Source organism: Protobothrops mucrosquamatus, unplaced genomic scaffold (genome assembly GCF_001527695.2).
Source record: "Protobothrops mucrosquamatus isolate PMUCROS unplaced genomic scaffold, P.Mucros_1.0 scaffold768, whole genome shotgun sequence".
In the NCBI taxonomy this organism is placed as follows: domain Eukaryota; kingdom Metazoa; phylum Chordata; class Lepidosauria; order Squamata; family Viperidae; genus Protobothrops; species Protobothrops mucrosquamatus.
In genome coordinates, this window is record NW_015387036.1 from 178894 (window position 1) to 201043 (window position 22150).

Genomic DNA, 22150 nt, shown 5'->3' on the forward strand with positions numbered 1-22150 from the left:
TTGCCCTTCCGTAATCTTAAAGCAGCAAAAATATGCGCTGCAAAAAAAAAAAAAAAAGGCAAGTTGAGTTGTCAAGGGAGATAATTGGTTTTGACAGGCCTACAAGTCAATCGGTCACTGTTTGGTGACTCCTTTGGAAATTGTCCCACACCCCAGACCCAAGGGACAGCTTGTAATCACTCGTAAAGCTCATATTAGGTGCCGAGTTAAATATCATTAGATCTCAGGTACCGCCAGAGCTCGATAAACGAGTACTAATGTGTTACTCTAACCTTCCGCATTACCTCAAGGACGTACCAGCCCAGCAAAGGTTAGGAAGATTATGGCTCAAATTGCAAATTGCTTGTAAGCGAGAGAATTAAAGCGGCAGTACAACGCTGCTGCGTAGCCTACAAAATGTTTTAAGAGGAACGGCAAGGGATCTATTTAATAATCATCTCCCTTTCGTATGCTCTATTTTAAAAAGTTCGCTTACGGTAGACAGAAAATTCAATGGAATGAAATAAAAGGGATTCTTAAAACCCAGCCAGTATTTAAATTAATAAAAAGCAAATTAAGATGCCATTCAGTAACACCACAATGAAGCTATATTATTATATTGTGTAAAAGAACAGGCTGGTACTTTAAGTCTGTTTTGCTGAAGGTGATATTGGATGACAGGTTTATTTCCAAGGAGTTAAACACTAATTGCTTGAGAAAAGAAGGGAATAGAAATAATGTCAGACTCCAATATAAGTCAGGTTTCTATATGCTTAAAATTGTATTTGTATAACTCCCTTTGTTATGGTGATGGTGATGGTTAATGAATGTAAACGAAAGAACTTTGAGCTGATTTTTATTTTTTTTTAGTTTTGAACAATGTCAGCAAAGTAGAACTGGAAAATCTCAACCACCTGTATCCCATCTTCATTGCTTTTGGTAAATATTGAATGCCACCCAGTGTCTCTCAAAGTGAAATGGATGACATATAAATTTAATAAATAAATAAAACTTTGAAGTGAATGCCCCCTGAGTAATTTCTGGCAAATGTAAATGCAAACATAAATATACTTAATTTTGCAATTGAATGTTCAGAAAAGTAGAGGGGGACAACCAACCACAAAAATCTTTACACACCAGTCGCCAAGCTTCTGAATTTTGATCACATGACCGCTGGGATGATGCAACCGTCGTAAGCGTGAAAAACAGTGATAAGTCCCTTTTTTCCAGTGCCGTTGTAACTTCAAACGGTCATTAAATGAATGGTTATAAGTTGCAGACGACTGGTTTTGCAATTTAAGAATTGTATTAAATTGTCGTGAATCTTGGTGGCCACTGAAATTCATAGAAGACAGCCGTCTCCGCTCTAAGAATCTCATATGCTTCCATTGCCTGTCTAGAAGTCATTCCCCACGGATTAAGGCATGGTCCCATGCCTCAGCTCAGGGGTAGCAACCTTGGCTCTTTTATGACTCCTGGACTTCAACTCCCAGAATTCCTGAGCCAGCTATTCATTCATGGGTGGTCCTCAATTTACAACTGTTCATTTAATGATGGTTTGAAGTTACAAGGGCCCTGAGAAAAGTGACTTAATACCTTTTTGCACACTTACAACCACTGCAGCATCCCCACGGTCAGGCGAACAAAAGAAATTTGGCCACACTGATTCATATTTATGACCGGTTGCAGAGTCCCAGAGTCGGTTGATCCCCTTTTGTGACCTTCTGACAAGCAAAGTCAACGGGGGAAGCCGGATTCACTTAACAACCGTGTTCCTGACTTATCAGTGGCAGTGATTCACTTAACCACCGTGGCAAGGGAGGTTGTAAAATGGGACAAAACTCACTTAACAACTGTCTCACTTAGCCACAGAAATGTTGGGCTCAAATGTGGTCATAAGTCAAGGACTACTTCTATTTGACCGACTGAAGTGGACCTGTTGGAGAAATATTCACGTTGCAGGAGCATCACAAGCGAGAAATTCTCAGATTCTTAGTAGACATCTAGCCCCCAAATTAAAAAAAACTAGCAGTGATTAATTTACCTAATTAGTGGAAACAAACAAACAAACAACTCCTGGGTAGAAAGTCATTTTGGTCCCCTATTTAAAAAGCAATTAGATTCCAATACCGCACAGAAGCGCTCATCATCCCAGAGTGAGGAGGAACATAACAAACTTCAAATGCCTCTTTCGGTGCCCCCTGGAGCTGCTAAGGAGGCCCCCTGAGTCCAGAAACCGTGAAATGTTCATTCATTTTCAAAGTTTCCTTTCTGAAATTAAGAAGCGTGCAAACCTAGATGCCAGCAGAAATGCTCCGTTTGATGGGTTTTGTCAGAATGAAAGGATCAGGATTATCTGGTAGGTTGCAGAATAGATTGATTCGAGCCTATACACAAGAATCTCATCAACTAAAGTTCAATATAGGCAGTCCTTGACTTACGACCACAGCTGAGCCCAAAATTAAGGTTGTTAAGTGAGACATTTGTTAAGTGAACTTTGCCCCATTTTACGACCTTTCTTGCCGCAGTTGTTAAATGAATCACTTGCAGTTGATAAGTTAGCAACATGGCTGTTAAGTGGATCTGGCTTCCCCATAGATTTTGCTTGCCAAAAGGTCGCCAAAGGGGATTACATGATCCTGGGGCACAGCAAAGGTCATAAGTATGAGTCAGTGGCCAAACCTCTGAATCTTGATCACGTGACCATGGGGATGCTACAATGGTTGTAAGTGTGAAAAATGGCCATAAATCCCTTTTTTCAGTTGTAATTTTGAACAGTCACTAAATGGACTGTTGTAAGTCGAGGACCACCTGTATTAAATTGGTGGCAGATAAGGGTCAATGGAATTCAGGAGAGTTTGGACTTTGGATCAGAGATCTATGGAGATTCTCAATCGTCCAGGTCATGATTTTATTTATTTATTTATTTATTTATTAATTTAATTTATATCCCGCCCTTCTCCTTACGGACTCAGGGCGGCTAACAACCAGATAAAACACTAATCCCCAAAAACTACAAATTTAAAAACATAAGTAAAAACAAGGTGCCTTTTCCAAAAAGCAACTGGACTTTCTTGGTTTTTTTCCCCTGTGAAAACCTTCCACTTCTCATCCAAAAAGCTTCTTCAGTTTATGAAGCTTACTCATTGCTCTCTATGGCACACATTTGACAAAAACCAAAAGAAAGTGCCAGTTTTCAGCAAAACTGTTGTAAAACACAGCAGTGGGATTCAGCCGGTTCGCACCACTTCGGCAGAACCGGTAGCTAATTTTTGGTTGCCCAGGCCCAGAACGGACGTCCGGAAGCGGCATCCACACAGAGAACTGGTTGTTCACCTATTTGAATCCCACCACTGAAACACAGTCATGTGATCACAGGATTCTGCAAACAGCTGCAAGGGCCGGGTTGCCAAAGGCCTGAGGTGCAGTCATGTGTCTGTATGGAAGGAGGGAAGGTAATCATCCAAACTTTTGCGGTCCTTCGTAACTTTGACTGGTCATAACTTGAAAACTGTTTATTTTTAAGGACTCACACTGGCTTTCCTGTTCCTGCTGTACTTACCACACTCAAGTGACTTTCCTTCCAGGTGCTTTTTGACCGCTTTCTCACTACTTGACCTCTTTTTTCCACTTTACCAACAAGCCCCCAACTTTGCAATATTTTACTACGTCTAGCAAGCCATTTTTTTCCCCTTGTTCATCACACAAGCCATCAGTCTCTGCAGGAAGTGGCCCCAAAGTGCGCCATCAAAGCCTGCAGAATGGGAGAGCCAGTGGCTGAAAGGCATCGGAGAAAAGTGAACACCTACATCTACGAAGTCAGAATCAACGTCCTGTCTTGTGCCCTAGGAACCAAATTTCTACTCCTTTATCCCAAATGGAAAAAAGTAGGAATCAGGATGTAACCCTGACTTTGTTTTCAGGTTTTTTTCCTTCTTCCACGCAGCTCCATTCATTTTCCTTCACAGAAAGAAGCTCCTCCGGATGGGACTCTCATTCGGTGCATTAAGTTTAAACATAAAAGAATGTTTATGGAGCATATTGAGCAAACGGCACCATAAAATAGATCTTTACATCGTTCATAAAGGCTTCGCAGGCTGGGAGAGCAGATGAACGTCTTTCCAGAAGTCCCCCTTGTGGGTCTCCCTTCTGCTGTCAGACGATGGCGATTGCTTTACAACTGGAGACCCTCCCAGATTTCATGCAAACTGATGAGGCTGATAAAGAGGCATTTCGGCTCGACCCCCAGCTGAGCCATTCTTCCGTGCTCAGAGGGGCTTTTCTTCTTTCAAAGCCACACACAAAAAGGAAGGATTCGTTTGCCCGGCTTCCCTGTTGGGTCTGTTGTTTCTCCTCTAAAGGTCTCCTTCTGCTGTCTGTCTCCTATTTGGGGAGGGAGGGGGGGGAAGAATCAGAAAATAACAACTTCTGTTTTCAGCAGCTGGCTCCAGCATGGGCAAAGCTCCTCACTGCATCCTGGACCTTCATCCTTTGCTCTCTCCAACGTTGGGTGCAATATCTCATCATCATCATCATCATCATCATCATCAGTGGGTTCTCCATCTCTGGAGGTTTTTAAGAAGAAATTGGACAGCTACTTGTCTGGAATGGTCTAGGGTCTTCTGCTTGAGCAGGGGGCTGGACTAGAAGACCTCCAAGGTCCCTTCCAGCTCTGTTCTGTTCTGTTCTATTCTGCTGAAGGATCTTTGCGCTTACATGTTTCCCATCATGAACTATCATGAACAAGCAAATAATGCCTAAATTAAAATGCTTTGGGACCTTGAATTGGCAGCCCTACATGACACCAAGGCGACTAGCTGGAAAATCTATTTTATTTTTCATTTCTTGCCTTCCGAGTTAAAGTCATTTCAAAAATTGAAGTTGATGGGCTGAAAGATTACAAAAGGCTGCAAACAGTAGGACCAAACATTGCATTGAAATGCCCGATGATGAGAGCTGCTGATGGCCTCAAACCCAGATGATGTAAACAGATGCTGTTCTTAAATACCACCAGGAGGATTTTCAACCAAGGCAATACAATAAAGCTTGAGCTGTACTTACCTATCCATGCATTAGGGCGGCTTATATAACATCCTTCATACTACCCAGACTCCATCGTTCATAGTCAATTCTAAACTCAAATTAACATTGCTGTGTGTTTCCTTCACATGCAGTACACAGGGAAATAAACCATATGATGGCTTAGTTTACATGACACAGTCTGCTCAGTTCTCAGAAGATGGCATTAATGTTAGGGGCAAGAAACCAGGAGCCAGGGTAGCGTTCAAAAGCACTGCAAATTTATTCCATGCAACTATACACAAGAATCAGATCTACTAACGGTCAATACTAATTGGCACCAGAAGGAAACAATGGACTTCAAGGGGGGTGGCTGGACTGATGTCTCTTTCAGGGGTATAGGACTCCAGACTGATGATGCATTTGACCTATCCTTGGGCTCAGCCTGGTCATCTCCTACAATAACCCTATTTTAGACTTTTCTGCTACATAAAGTCACTCAGGGAAGTGGCTTGCTGAAAGTTACTTGATGACTTCAGACAAAGGAAAGATATTTGAATAGTATCTGGGTTATTTCCCAACCATGGGACTCCATGTGTATGTATGTGTGTCACAAAAGTCAAGATTGTGGCCATAACCGTACAACTGGAGAGCTAATTTGGTGTAGTGGCCTAGCAACCAGAAGACAGTGAATTCTAGTCTTGTCTTAGTTCTAGTTCTAGTCTTAGGCACAATGGTTGGCTGGGTGACTTAGGTTGGGCCAGTCCCTCTCCCTCAGCCCAATCCAGCTGAGTTGATGTGATTGTGGGGAACTTGGACAAGTTATAATTGTGGGGGGAAATATGAGGCAGGCTAATTAGGTATGTTCGCCACCTTGAATTGACCAAATAATTTAAAAAGCGGGAAATAATAATTATCTTCAAGAAATAGCATTTGCCTGCAAGCAAGAATTGGTGGGACCACAAAATAGACAAAGTAATAGAAACTGGAGAAACGAAATTGCTCTGGGACTTTAGAATTCCACCGACAGGCACCTGCCACATAACACCCCAGTGTTAACAACTCTTGATAAGAAAGACAAAATGGCTGGATATTGGATGTGGCAGTGCCTGGAGATAGTGGAATAGATGAGGAAGAAATGGAGAAGTTAACAAAACACAAAGACCTACAAATAGAAGTAGAACAACTGTGGCAAAAGCAAGCAACAGTAGTACCAATAAGTACGTTGGGTACAATCCCAGATCATCTGGAGCACCACTTGAAAGCTTTTGACATTGACAAAAACACCATCAATTGCCAATTGCGAAAGGCAGCTTTATTGGAACAGCTTATATCCCACAATGATATCTGTAACACCACTGAACGTTAACATCTGTCTACCCCAGGTCCTTGGGAAGGACTTGATAGGTGGATTAAAATGCTGCATCCAGTCTAAACATCTGGCTGATTCTGGCTGACTGTGCGATCAATTGTAATAATAGAAGCTGCATATCCTTTTCATGTGCATTGAGGAAAGTCTGCAATTATGGTTGACATCTTGAATTCTTTTACACCAATCCCACCCCCCCCCCCAGGATGCACCCCAAACTCCTCCTTCCTTTGCCAAAATTTATGGATTGCTCTATTGGATTTCTACCTCATAAGCTACTTTGCTTGCTCACAAAGCCAACCCATGTGAACTTCAGAACACCTCGCTGCTACAGGAGTCGTATTACCTCTTGGAAAAATACACCATATTGTCAAACATTATTAAACTGTTAGAAATTAAAGACTATACATAAAACTGACACATTTCAGGACAGAAAGAAAATATCTCCCTCTCTCCCTTTCTCTCCCCTTCCTATCCATCCATCTTCTATCTATCTATCTATGAATATACCTAACACCGAGCATATTTTTGCATCGGACAGGATAAGATGCTTAGCACTCCATACATTTCCAGAAGACATGACTAATTGTTCTTAGCGGTTGTTTGTAAATCCCACTTTTTTCTGGCCAGTTATCCTTTAGAATGGCTGGCCAGCTGTGATTTCTTAAATATGCATTTCAAAGAAAATTAAAAGTGCACAATAGCTTGACCAGGGTCAAAGCCATTACATTAGTCTCTTAGTCCCTAAATTGAAATCCCCACATGCTTGCAAGAAATGAAAAAGAGAACCACAACAAGAGGATGGAACTACACTAAGACTTCTCCAGCCATAATCCATCTCAGTGACTGCAATCTACTAGGGAGAGATAACTGTTACAATCTCTCACCCTGGTTTAGACAAAACACAAAGGTACGGCTAAGATAGGTCAACTTAAAATAAGCCATAGTGTGAGTCACATACAAAGTCTATTCACAGTATGACCTAATGGCTGTGTTCATACAACAAAACTGGGCTCAGCTAAAATGGAGTTGGAGACTTTGTACTTCTTGTGATACGTGAACCCCACCATTACCTTACAGCGTGTGGTATGAATCAAAACATCATGTTACGTTATACAATGTCAATTACAATGCAACTCCATCAATTGGGTGTTGGGCTGGGCATTGTGTATGTTGTTGAAGACCAACTCAATTAGTAGGCGTAGTGCCCTATTTCTTCCTGGGGGGTCAAAAGAAATCTTGGTAGGCCGTGCATTTGGCTAAATTGTTTTGGAGGCAAGAAAAAAAGTCAACACAGTCCTAGGCTGTATCAACAGATAGGTCACATGAAGTGTTAGTACCACTTTAACCTGCCTTGGTAAGACCACACTTGTGGTCCATCCAATACTTGTGTGAATACATCCACACTTTGTATCAAGTCTGGGTGTCATGATACAAAAAAGGTGTCGAAACCCTAGAAAGAGTGAAGAGCAGAGCAACAAAGATTATTTGGGGGCTGGAGAGTAAATGATGAATGGTTGTGGGAACTAGGTATGCCACTCTAATGAAGAGAAGGACTAGGGGTGACATGATATCAGTCTTCCAATATTTGAGCTTCTGTCAAAGAGAAGAGGGGGTCAACTATTCTCCAAAGCACCTGAAGGCAGGACAAGAAGGCGATGGATAGAAACTAATCAAGGAGAGAACCAATATGGAACTAAAGAGGAATTTCCTGACAGTGAGAACAATTAACCAGTGGAATGGCTTTTCTCTAGAAGTTGTGGGTACTCTATCACTGGAGGTTTTCAAGAGATTGGACAACCATTTGTCCAGAACAGCATAGTCTCCTGCTTGAGCTGGAGGTTGGACTAGAAGACTTCCAAAGTCCCTTCCGACCCTATTATTCTATGTTATTCCGTTATTGCATTTTGTTAATCCAGGTTGTTTAAGGTTTAATGTGTAGTGTTTTGCATGAACCCAGCTGGTTAATTATGCAAACCAGCTAATTACTTCAAATCCTAGATGACCCATCTAGTCCAATCATCACTAGACAGTGCTTAAGAACAAGCATGGCAACACACTTTTTCACATAACAAAGTCTACCCTTGCACCTAAGGGAGCCTTGCAGAAGATTGTGCCCAATGACATATGTTTGTACGTGTTTTGCTGAGAGTGATCAATGTCTGTCTGTCATTCCTAACCACAAGTTCCCTCTGCTTATAAGAGGAATATTCCCACTGGATTTGCCTCTCTCTGCAGAAAGCCAGAAACCAGCCTGCTGTTCTGTTAAAAGCTAATTGCTTTGAAATAATTTGAGCAGGTGAGCACAAAACTTTCACACCGAGATTTCCCCGCTCCCCTTCCGTTTCTGAACAACCCAAATGAACCAGACAACACAATCACAACATACAGGCAGATTTAACCATAGTTTCAGTTTGGAAAATGTGATCATCCTAGACCAAGCCAAGTCCAAACATGCCATGGAATTACTAGCAACCTGGCATTCTGACAAATCACCCATCAATAGACACATAGACATCAACAACATCTACAGATTATGCAAAAGAGACTATCACCCAGCCCAAAAAGGAACAAAAAAGACCCAAGCACCCCTCCCCCAGCAATCAGCACCCAGATCAGCATAGATTAACTTCAAAGTTAACATCAGACCAAGAATCAGGTACTGCCAAAGAGCCAACAGTAAACAGCTCAACCAAAGAATCTCTATGGCAGGGGTCTTCAAACTTGGCCATTTTATGACTTGTGGACTTCAACTCCCAGAATTCCTCAGCCACCATGGCCTTTTTTCCCCAAATAGCAGTGCTACTACCATTGCTGGGCAGAGAGACCCTCTGCTTGCCAATTTAGCCCACCCAAACATTTGGGTATAGCTAGTATAAGGCCTTGAAAGCTCCAAGACCAATAAATGCAGGAATTCTGTTTAATAAGAAAAAAGTATGCTGAGATTTCAAGACTAATGAGAGGTCTCATTTGTAAAGGCTACCAGGGAACAGTTAATTTACTAGTTGGCTACTGTTCTTCTCCTGAACATCCTCAGAAAAAAATCCAAAGAAACCAAACCTTTCATAAATGATATATATTGGATTGTTGCCCAGTAAAGAAATATCAGTTATGAGTAATGTTTCTACCTCCATCATTGTCAGTGTTTTAATATTCCTAATTACTTATAAAAGCTATGATATTTAAGGTATTTAAGGAAATTCCTCTAGCTTTAAATTTTTTAAAAAGGATCCCACAAATATCCTTTTTCTAAATCATTTGATGCAGTTCACTGTAGCTGTGCACAAGTAGCAGATATGACTTGCATTTCTAAGTATTCAGGTTTTATTTATATATTGATTGATTGGATTGATATATTTATTTTCTATATTATTATATTATTTATATCCTTCTGTACAATGTCAAGGCAAGGAATCTTCCTTAAAGAACCTTTTATTCAGGAAACAAAGTATTGGCACTACATAGCTGAACCCCAAACTAAACTTCCCCCGCCCAGATACAAAGTAACAATTTGCAATTCCCACCCCCATTAGGCAGTCATAAATCACATTCTCCAATTAACTTAAAAGGTGGGCTTCTCCTCCATTCTCTCAGCCCACCAAACCTTATCAGTTTGCGTCCTTCAGTTCCCACGAAGCTGCACTATTGTTATGGCTAGCTGAGCTCAAGTATTCGCCCCACCCCCGCTTCTAGGTCTGTTTTCCTAATAAGCAAAGAAAGCAAGTTAAAAGCAAAGTAAAATAGCTGCAATTTTGCTCAGTGGTCATAACGGGAACATCCAGTGTCACAGCGTTGACATCTGACTGACCACAATTGAGCCCAGAATTTATGTAGCTAAATGAGACATTTGTTAAGTGAGTTTTGCCCCATTTTATGACATTTCTTGCTATATTTGCTAAGCACCTCGCTGCAGTTGTTAAGTTAGTGACACCGTTGTTTAGTGAACCTGGCTTCCCCATTGGCTTTGCTGGTCAGACGGTCACAAAAAGGGGATCATGTGATCCCAGGACGTTGCAACAGTCATAAATACGAGTCAGTTGTCAAGCATCCAAATGTAAATCACGAGACCACGGGGATGCTGCAATGGCCGTAAGTGTGAAAAATGGTCATAAGTCACTTTTTTCAGTCACTAAATGAACTGTTGTAAGTCGAGGACTACCTGTACATTGTTCCTTAAGGGAAAAATTTGCTTGGTATGCATCATTTTTGGTATTCATCGTGCCTCCTGGAACCAATTAATGGTGAGTACCATAGTACTACTGTATTCCGTATTCTGTAAGAAATGTGTCCTTTTTTCTTTCTTCCTTACTGCCATTTTGGATTCTCCCAGAAAGAGCCTCCACTTGCGATTCTCTTTCCTGCCTCCTCTATCTTAAGCCCATCTGCACAACCACACTGGACGTGGAGAGGAGATGTGTCACATTGAACTGCAGCCATGACTTCAGCCAACCTCTCCAGCTGAACCTGAACCAAGGGCACCACCACAAAAGGTCAGAGCAGCATCTGGGGAGAACGTCCCAGAAGTATCATTCTATTATCCTCATCCTTGTTGGAGGTGCTTGTCAAAAATTTCTGATCAATAGTGCAAATAGGAGGTAGTGAATTAATAACTCTTTTCTTTTCCTTTCTTTGGAACCAGGCTGTTCTAGCAGAGTTAACAAGCTTTGTCTCATTATAACAGTGACAGATACACCGTCGCGGTTTGCATAACGCACCACTGTTGATTGTGGGTGCTGCACTAGACTTCTGCTTTAGCAAAAAAAATAAAAATAAAATAAAGTCAGAGAGCCACCAAATGTACAACTCACTTGCCAATTAAGAAGGCGTTACAGAATTAGGGCTTTTGCAAAAAGAAGGATTTGAATGCAGCGGACAACCCTGATTATTTCCAAATGGCTGGCGGTGAATCAGACAATTTTACAAATACACACATAGACACAAACCTTCCCCCCCCCCCGGAAAAATAAGGCCATATAGCACAAGAAGTGAAACTTCAAAATAGCTCCTGCACAGTTGAGAGACCTTAAATAGGTCAGTGCTTCACCGAGGCGGTCACAGAATTGGATTCAGCCCAGGTAAAAGGTGTTTTAGAAGTTTGTGAGAGAGTTACTGGAAAAAGGGATAATTCAGGCTGACAGGGAGAGGAGAAGAATAAGTGTCTCTGTGTGCTTCGCCCAGGATCTTGGCACAGATACGAGCTAATGAGCCCCTGTAACCTCTTTGTCCAGCCACGTTGCATTTAGCAATCATAACAAGCACCAGTTTTCTGTTTGCAGGAAGAATTCCACCTCCCACCTAGAAAGCAGAATGGATCCCGAGCACAGAGAGTGCCAGGCTCTTTCTCTGCAGCCGCGAGCGAAGCGGCTTGGACGCCGAACAATGAATGACTAATAGCAGAGGGATGACATTTTTAAAAAACGACTTTGCAGAAAAGTATCTAAGAATAAAACCGTAAGAGAACCACGGCTTTCTTGGAACGATCCTTATCTCAAAATAGAAACCCGGCATTTTAAGGAAGGGATTTATCACGGAGGGCGTCCACTTCGAAGACAGCTCTTCCCCTGTTTCAAGCATAAGCCACACTGTTGCAGAAGGCAGGTTATTTCTTAATTATGGGATACCGAGGCAACTTTGCTCTTCGACTTACCGCTGGAGCAGTCTGGCCCTCCCCATCCTGGTTCGCAGTGGCAAGTGTCAGGAGACACACACCGGCCGTGGACACATTCTTCAGTGCAGAGAGCTAGGAAGAGAAAGAGATACGCATTACCTCAGTGTCACAGGCCAGAAAAGCTGGCATAATATGTGTATGCTAAAATTTAAATTAAAATTTCCAGCAACCTTGTTGGCTATCTTTTTAATGCCCTACCATGGGGGGCATTAAGAGCAATAACTAGCTCCTTGAATTGTACCTGGAAGGAAATTGCGAGCTTGTACAGGTACAACACGGTTGAACTTAAGGTTGCCCCATTACAGTTTAGCACAGTGTTTCTCAACCTTGGCAACTTTAAGAGGGATGGACTTCAACTCCCAGGCTGTGGAATTCTGGAAGTTGAAGTCCATCCCTCTTAAAGTTGCCAAGGTTGAGAAACGCTTGGTATAGCATGTCGCTAATATAAGCCCAGTGGTGAAATCAAAGAGAAAGCTGTGCAGAATCAGAAAGATGGTTGTTCATTTGAAAAATTTATATGCCACCCACTTCTCCTCGGGCTCTGGGCAGCCTACAAATATTCATATACAATAAAAATCATTAAAAACCCAGCTTAAAAAAAATCTATGCTGCTTTGATTGATGACTGCCTCCCAGCCAAGCTAAGTCAAGCACAACCCACAGAATTAGCAAGTTGCAAGAACGGCTTCCGAAAACAGCATCAGAAAGACGGGAAGTTTTGTTCTGATGGGGACAGAGGAAGTAAATCCTTGGTCTTTTCCTGCAATCTCCCTCTAGATTCATGGTCCCAGAGCTTCCAATTCAAATTTTAGGAGGGCTGGTCTTTGATGATTATGGAGGAAGGATTAAAGCTTATGCACTTAAGACGGATGCAGTTCTGGGCTGCATCAACAGAGGAATGAAATCAAGATCACGTGAAGTATTAGTACCGCTTTACAAAACCTTGGTTAAGACCACACTTGGAATACTGCATCCAATTTTGGTCGCCACAATAGAAAAAAGATGTTGAGACTCTGGAAAGACTGCAGAAAAGAGCAACAAACGTGATTAGGGGACTGGAGGCTAAAATATACGAAGAACGGTTGCGGGAACTCAGAATGTCTAGTCCAAGGGTAGGCAACTCAACTCTTTTATGACTCATGGACTTCAACTCAGGAATGCTGACTCAGGAATTCTGGGAGTTGAAGTCCATGAGTCATAAAAGAGCCAAGGTTGCCTACCCCTGGTCTAGTCTAACCAAAAGAAGGACTAGGGGTGACATGGTAGCTAGCATCTTTCAATATTTGAAGGGCTGTCATTAAAACAGAGATAGTTGGCCTATTCTCCAAAAAACTGAGGGCAGGGCAAGAAGCAATGGATAGAAACTTATCAAAGAGAGACCCAAGCTAGAATTAAGGAGAAATTTCCTGATAGTAAGAATAATTAAATCGGAGAAGTTGTGGGTGGTCCATCACTAGAGGTCTTCCAAGAAAAGATTGGACAGCCATTTGTCCAGCATGATCTCCTGCCTGAGCAGGGGCTTGGACTAGTAGACCTCCAAGGTCCCTTCCAAAACTTTTATTCTATATTCTACATTCATCTATCAGGAGCCCAATCTGAATAAACTGCTATTTTGGTTTGAAAAAGTTACTCTTTTCATGTCTGCTTTGATGACCAGACAAGAAAGAAAATTGTAGTGGTAAATTGGATAGCAGACAATTGTTGAGGGCCAAATTTGCAAAGGCAGACAAAATATTCATTTCTTTGGTGTTCCCTTCCCCCTTTCCTAATGGAAGACGGAGGAAATGCAAATTCAAATAAGTGAGAAAACACAGTTATCCCATGTGTACATTTAATGGCTAGAATATGCCAGATAACAGCAGCTTGAATTCTGCTGTCGAATCCCCTGTTGTCTGTAACTCTTTTGAGTATTTAATTACTGCTTTTCTACCCCTGAGCATTTGAGAAGGTTCCTAAAGATCTCTTGCAGGGACTCAAGGGTTGTGAAAATAAAAGAAATATATCAATGTTAATGCATATCCAGATGTGAAGCAGGAGAAAGATAAATCCGAACTTAAATTTCCAAGAAGTTATACCTCTGTGCGATGACCTTGGTTGGATTAATTACACTGTTCAATTGACCTCAATCTCCCTATCAGTAAAAGAGTTTTTTCCCCATTTTTCTGGAAGAGAATGAGCTACAGAACAAGAGACGACTAAAAGGACACCTTCCCTATTCAACTGATTAAATGTAGCAGTTGGAGGCTTGATAGATCAGCTCTAGCTTGTCCGTAAAATTGTCAATATCAGCAATTCCATTCCAGGTCAATTTTTCTGTTAGCACACATTTCTAGGTCCATCCACGAAGGGAGGGAGAGGCAAGGAAGAGTGCCTGTCCTGCTGTAAGCTTCCCTTTAATTAATTTTTCATTCTATTAGCATTCCATATAATAGGATACACGGCTCCCCAAGGCGCTTCTCCTAATGTTCTTTCGCAAACGATCTCACCAGTTAATGGAACCATAAAAATTACTCGCATCGAAAGGGCTCAACCAAAAATAAAGGCCCATCTTTCTTTACTCTCGGCCCCTGCCCGGTTCTGTAGGCCCTCCACCATCCCCCCCACCCCGGAGGAGTAAATAAAACTCTCTCCCACCTGCAAGCAAAAGGCTGTGGCGTTGCCTAGCAAAACGGCCCTTGGGAGAACGCTTCGGCGTTCCTCCCTCTTGGCTCCCCGCTCGCTCCTCACTCACCACGCATGGGATCGCGTCTCCTGAACAATCCAGAACCTCGCTGATTAGTATATTATTAGCATCCTTGGCACAAGGAATTGGTTGGAGCTGGGTAATAAAAGGGCTTACATCAAACTGCTGCCAAAATGCCAAGTGGGGACCAGATGCTTTTCCCAGGGATGTTGGGCTGCATTCAAGGCCATGTGGCCCCTCGTTCCTCCATGTGGAATTTAAAGGAGGCGGAGGATATATCAAGGAATGGGGTCCTTCAATGCTTATTTTTTGTTCCCTCTGCTATAAGTGCAAACAGACATTCTCCTAGGGGAAGACTCTACTGGAATTAATCCAGTGTATGACTACTAATCCTAACTAGGCGAGGCTACATAACTAATCTAATGTATGACTACTGAAAAAAATCATCCTAGAAATTCTTAGGGTGGGACATCTGTTTGTCCAAAATGGTCCAGGTAATCCTTGACTTAAAATAGTCCATTTAGTGCAACGGGTTCCCAACCTTTTCTATATCCCGCACCCCTAGAACGCTTCTGATATATTCTCGCACCCCTTACAAAAGTTCAAAACAACGGCAATGAATTATGCATATTCACTATAATTTTGAAAACCCAGGTTTTTGCACGCCCTGGAATATCGTCTCGCACCCCCAGGGGGTACAAGCACCCCTGGTTGGGAACCCCTGATTTAGTGACTGATCAAAGTTACAACTCCACTGGAAAAAAAGTGATTTATGACCATTTTCACACTTATGACAACTGCAGCATCCCCATGATCATTATGATCAAAATTCGGATGCTCGGCAACTGACTCCTATTTACGACAGTTGCAGCATCCCAGGGTCATGTGATCACCTTCTGACAATCAAAGTCAATGGGAAAGCCAGGTTCACTTAACAACCAGGTTACTAACTGATCAACTCCAGTGATTCATTTAATAACGGTGGCAAGAAAGGTCGTAAAATGGCGCAAAATTCACTTAGCAACCATCTCGCTTACCAAGAGAAAAGTTGGGCTCAATTGTGGACTACCTATATAGGATCTCCTGCTCGACCAGGGGGTTGGACTAGAAGATCTCAAGGTCCCTTCCAGCTCTATTATGCTGATGTTCTAATATGGTTCCACCCTTTCTACCACGGCCCCTCGCAGCCCATCAGAGTCTTTCCAGCCCCAAAGACCATTAAAGCAGCTACTTAAAATAAAGCTGGTTCTGCAGGATTGCATGGAAGTCTCTAAACGGAGGACAGCCAACCGTAATTATTATTAACTGCTGCTTATTACGAGGATAGAAATTAGCTATTAAGCATATGCTTGGTACACCTTCTGCAAATTAGCAGCTTCCATGCACAGTGGGCTATAATTTCCAGCGTCCTCAGCTGGCAGGGCTCACTGGGAATTCCAAGAGTGATTGTCCAATGCTTCAGGAGTCCATCCAACTGCAGGAGGCTGAGATGGTGCAGATGGCTGATAGGATTTTAAAGGGCTTCCGATGTTGACTGTAATGAGAGCTGGAATCCATTCCAAATGCTGGCAGATTTTTTTTTCCCCCATGGGAGGGTGGTGTTTCTTTTTTGCTCCAAAGTGATACATCGCTCAGTTTTCTTATTTATATTTCCATTCTATCTCTCCTCATGAAAGTTTGAGACAGCTTAGATCTTGGGGGGGGGGGGGTTTGTCCCTTTATTTTATCACAACAGCAGCAACTGTGCGTAGATTGGGCTGGGAAACTGGAGTGGCCCTACCTTGGACAGTTTCCTGGATGAATGTATCTAGTGCCAGGTCAAGACCTTAAAGGCTTTACTGTAATGGCTAGAAGGAATAACCTTGAGGAACAGAAGGAAGAGCGACAAGTAAGACACCAGCCGAATAAAAGAAATTTGAGTCTGGGCCAGATCTGTAATCTGAGAAAGCAGTAAGGCAAGATCCTCTGGTTCTCATGAAGCTAAAGGGGGGAAGAGGGGAAGGACATTCAAAATTATAAGATTCCATTGCTTAACCCTCTATTAAAAGTAGTATTAGCATGTCTGTGGAGAATCTCAGTCATCCAGGTTATAATTGTACCAAAGGTGCTTTTTCAAGCAGCAGCTGGACAGTTTTTTTCCTTGAGGAAAAAGAAAAAAAAATGTTTTGCTTCTCATCCAACAACTTTTATCAGTCCCTTCAAACTCTGTTATTCTGTTAACAGAAGACCTACACCAAAAACTCTGAAGGTGCCATGGGAGATGCTTAAGGACTTTGCCAGCATGGGGGGGGGATTGTAGCTAATTGAAACCTGAGCTCTTGTTGGGTTCCTGACCTCAGAGATGTAACAGATCTTCTAAAAGATCCACTAGCCTCCATCACACACAGAGAAGAATTGTGTGCATGGCCACTATTCTGCAAAAATGGATGTGAGATGTAGAAACCTGATGGGAATATTTGTAGGCAGTTCTGCCTGTCACCGGAGGAGGAGGAGGAGCTTTGCAAAGCATTCTTATTAAAAACAACATTTTTCCTCTTCAGCATCCAGGCAAAAACCAGGGCAAAAACCACAGAGGCTCAATCAATCTTACTAAATCAATAATGTTAATGCTGCAATATTTCCCTGTATTATTCCCAGCTTTTACTATGCGCTAGTAGACGGCCAACTTACCAACCCCACAACTCCAGACTGCCATTAGTCTTCTCAGAAAGGAATTACAAATCTCTCAGAACTGAGTAATGAAGTTCAAATATCAGCTGAATCAGCACAGGACGTCGTGACCCATGAATTTCTCCATCCAGATATTGCCCATCACGCTCAGGGTTGCTTGATAATGAAGGTCCCATTTTTAATGATTATTTTGAGATTCTCAGAGTATGTCTTTCATGTTGCAAGTACGTAGTTTCTTTAATTTAGCAAGATTCTGTGAGGAGGTGAGGAAACAATAAAGGAGCAGCTTCCTTTATTGTTCCTCACCTCCTCACAGAATCTTGCCAAATTAAAGAAACTACGTACTTGCAACATGAAAGACATACTCTGAGAATCTCTAGGGAGGAGCTGCCTTAACGCTCTTCCTCCCAACCAACCAATCTAACTTGGTCCTCTGGAACATAGCCCCTCTCTCCTGGGAAGCCAGACCACATTCCACCACACACATTAAACTATAAAACCTTTGATTGAACAAAGTCCCAGAGGTTACATTGATAGAATTCAGTCTGTGACACAGCTGTATCACTATCCCTTCTGACTTGCTACAAACATGTAAAAGTAATCTTTTCAGCTTCACCTCCAAATCTCCCTCCTAACTTGTGTGTTTTCAAGCTGTGCTATTTGGGCCTGAAGACACCATTGCAGATCCAGCCTACTTAACCCACGGATTCTGTAACTCAGGGGGATCATTTCCCCACATTATAGAAACTTAATGTCTGCCACCCGTCTCCAAATCTAGCAGCTGCCAAGCCTCAAGCAGCTGGGCATGAATAAGGAAGCCACAACAACAACACAGCCTCCTGTACAGTGTCTGTAATGTTCATCCGGGATAAATACAGAATCTTGGAAAATTGGAAACTCGTTTATTATGAGTTCTTGTATTGGCAATAGGCATTGCCCGGAGGAACAGGAAGAAAAGCCGCTACCAAGTCATATGAAAGGGGCAGAAATGTAATATGAGAGATATGATCTCCCTAGTTCTCACAAAGATATAGGAGCAGAGGGGGGAAGTGCATTCAGACTTGTTACTTTAATAGTAATAAAATTAGTATTAGCATTTGTAACTCTGGTTTCCCAGTACGGTTTAGCTTGAAGGGCTGACATTAATCTTGCAATTAATTGCAAATTAACTGATCATCAACTGATTCATTGCAAAGCATGCCTATGAGGGGGAATCTTCTCAAGTAACTTGGTTAGCACCTGCTTGGAGTTAGATAAGAGGGTTGGGATTAGCTCACTTCTGGCTACATAGGGATTCTAGGCTAATCCCTCTTTTGACTCCACCCCTCTTTCTCTTGCAGCTCCTACCTGAGATGCTTTCTGCAATTATATTCATACTCAGATATTTTTGTTTACCTGACCACTGCTTTGGTTGTGGCTCTTCTTCCTGTTCCTCAAGGTTATTCCTACATCCCCTAATACAGTGGTGGCGAACCTATGGCACGCGTGCCAGAAGCGGCACTCAGAGCCCTCTCTGTGGGCACGCGTGCCGTTGAACCAGCAGAGTTCACCAGAGTAGCGGGCACATGGCGTTTGGAAACGACAGGGCAGGAAGTGAGCAAGCAAGCAGCGGTGGCCTCCCAGGAATGCCCTTGAGAAGGCCAGGGACTGGCCCTGGCCATGCTCACCCAGTCTGCTGTGACCACTGCAGCCATGCCCACCCAGTGGGCCACGCCCCCCACGTCCCCCCTGAGGGCACCACAATGCTGATGCAGCCCTGGCACTTTGCAATAAATAAGTGGGTTTTGGGTTGCAGTTTGGGCACTTGGTCTCTAAAAGTTTCGCCATCACTGCCTTAATAGTTCCTTAAGATGGACTCTCTTTGAATGACGTAAAATATATATTTTACCCCAGGGTTCTAACCACCTGAGCTAAGTTGCTGTTTAAGAAATAAGCAGTCAATGGACTTCTTCTTTTCTATCTTTTGACCATTCCCATTTTCTTTCCCAGCCTCCCTGTAATCTCTCCCAGATCTGCGGGGACTGCAATTCCCAGAAACCCAGCTTCTGGCCAGATTGGCAAGGAATTCTGGGAGTTGAAAACTTCAACAAACTCTCTTTAGGCAGGCTGATGGCCAACAACCTGTTCGGAATACAGGGATGGCATTTGAGATGCAAGGCTAAGCAACTGCTGTTTAAAATAGAGCACTGCAGAGCCGGAGAAGTTGTAGCTGACAGAAACCTCCAGGGAAAACTATTTTTAAACCCACCGCCCCCAATGAAACTCTTGCAAGCCTGTGCCAAGGGGTTCTCCTGGCTGTAATGAATCATTGGAATAGCACGAGGACCATTTAATAATCTGGCACAGGCTTGATTTAAACAGTGATAAGTGGAATGAAGTGAGATTGTGCCAAAGTAGAGTGGGCTATTATCATATGAACCATTATAACACCCAACCAGACCTCTCTCTGGGTGTTCTCTTATAGATCTGGCAACCGAGTTGCCCGTATTATAAAATTCTGCTGGACGTATTATAAAAACAGCAAACAATTCTTGGTACTGGCGGCTGCAGCACTCCTTTTTTTAAAATATCTTCATTACATTTCAAAGTCAAACATTAAACTGCAAACTAACCTAAAGGGGAAAAGGGAAAGGGAATAACAAAGCAAATTAAAAGTGACCATGAAAAAATACATCAAACCAAAATCACTTCTTCAAAGAAAAAAAGAGATAAAAACAATTATGTAGGAAGGATAGAGAGGTACCCAAGCACAATTTGTTTATTTATTAGATTTTTTTTTATCCTGGATTTATTATTTTCATAAATAACTCAAGATGGTGAACATACCTAGTGCTCCTTCCTCTTCCTATTTTCCCCACAACAACAATCCTGTTAGGTGGGATGTGCTGAGAGGGAATCACCGGCTGAAAGTCACCCAGCTGGCTTTCATGCCTAAGGTGGGACTAGAACTCACAACCTCCTGGTGATTGGTCCAAAGTTAGAATGCAGTATTGCAGGCTGACTCTGCCTAACAGCCAGGAGTTCGATCTTGAACTAAAAGCCTCCAAGGTCCCTTCCAACTGTGTTGTTCTGTTATACCCAGTGGTGGGATTCAGCCAGTTCGCACCAGTTCGGCAGAACCAGTAGCTAATTTTTTGTTGCCCAGGCCCAGAATGGACTTCCGGAAGTGGCATCCACACAGAGAACCGGTTGTTCACCTATTTGAATCCCATCACTGATTATACCCCAGGTCTAAGCGTTCTCCAGGGTTAAAAAATTGCAACCAGTACTTTTTCAACTGGTCCCAGAAATCAACCGGGATTCTTCAGTCGGGGGTGGGGTGGGGGTGGGGGTCAGGACAGTGCAAAATGCATCTCCTGGCCAATCCTGATTAACGACAGATTATTTAGCAGGGAAACAAACCTTTTGTACTCTGGAAAGGGAATCGCAAGAGCGATCCAGCTCGCTTCTTTGCAACCGTTAAAACCAGCCAAGCTCCAAAAGACTCAATTAACATCTGGGACTTTAATTAGGTTGTGGCCAATGAGCCAGTGCGGCAGTCGTTGGCTTTTATTTATCAGAATGCTTGAAAGGCATTTCCACCCCCTGGTTGAGCTATCGATTCAACCTGCAGGATGGGGAGGCAGGGCAGGAAAGAGAAAGGAAAGAGAAAGGAAAGGAGGAAAGTGCTCGGAGCATTTGCTCGTTCCACTCGGCGAGAGAACCTATGGGGGGAATTGATTCTCTTTTCTTAGGGTCCCTGATGGTCGGCTTCTTTTATGGCAGAGAAAATGGACAAGCAAGAGGGCCGGTCAGAAAGCGGCACAGCTGGAGGACAGAACAATGGCACCCCATCGAAAAGATGCTATCCCAAGAGTTGACCACAGCACTTTGAGTCCTTTACAAAGGTCAGTTTTTACCGAGGGCTTAAATGTGTTTTCTTCTCTTCCTTCAAGAAGGTCTATCCAGTTGGCCAGCATTTTTAAAAAGGCCAAAACAAATCTCTCGTTCTTGAAAGGCATGGAAAGAGACAGCAAAAAAGAGGGGGACACGTTTAATTTTAAGGATGCTTTTTGTTTTCCACCATGTCCTTTTCACTTTGCATGGCCTTATCGATCCAACATTGTAAATGCTGTTCCTCACACCGGCAGACTAGCAATGAAGCTCCTTGGGAAAAGAAAACAACCTGAACACACAGAGAGCAGAGGATCTGAAAACAGCCTGAACGTGGGTCATCTGGGCCTTCCCAGAGATCAACCCTAACCTAGCAATAGCATTTAGACTTATATACTACTCCACAGTGCTTTACAACACTCTCTGAGCAGTTTGCAAATGTCAGTCTATTGCCCCCAACAAATCTAGGTTCTCGCTTTACCAACCTCAGAAAGGTGGAAGGCCGAGTCAACCTTGAGCCTGTCAAGATCAAACTGCTGGCAGTAGGCAGAGTCAGCCTGCAACACTGTGTTCTAACCACTGTGCCACCACGGCTCCAGCATGTTATATTTGGGAACTTGCAGGCTGATCCCTACTGCTCATTCTTTGGGGACAGCTGAGACCAGAGACCAGAAGCAAAAGGAGGCAGAATAGAGGAAGCTGCTCGGCTGTTCAGCTTTTGCACACCGCACTATCCATCAACCGATCATCAATAACACACCATACCCCAAAAGAACTGTGAAGCATTCGCTATAATGATATCTCACCACTGCACAATTTGGCTTCATTGTCTTCAAACTTAGCACATCAGTAAAATCACTAGCTATCCTTGTTGAGATGAAGACCATCAT

The 22150-nt window shown here is 42.8% G+C and overlaps 1 protein-coding gene across 1 annotated transcript in view; it reads right to left on the reverse strand.

Annotated features, from left to right (window-relative positions):
- Positions 1-22150, reverse strand: part of MEGF11 (multiple EGF like domains 11) — a 179440-nt gene that overhangs the window by 139722 nt on the left and 17568 nt on the right. Inside the window, exon 4 of the mRNA XM_015818601.1 lies at positions 12015-12107. Within this exon, the coding sequence (XP_015674087.1) occupies positions 12015-12107 (93 nt within the window). The remainder of the gene's footprint in view (positions 1-12014; positions 12108-22150) is intronic.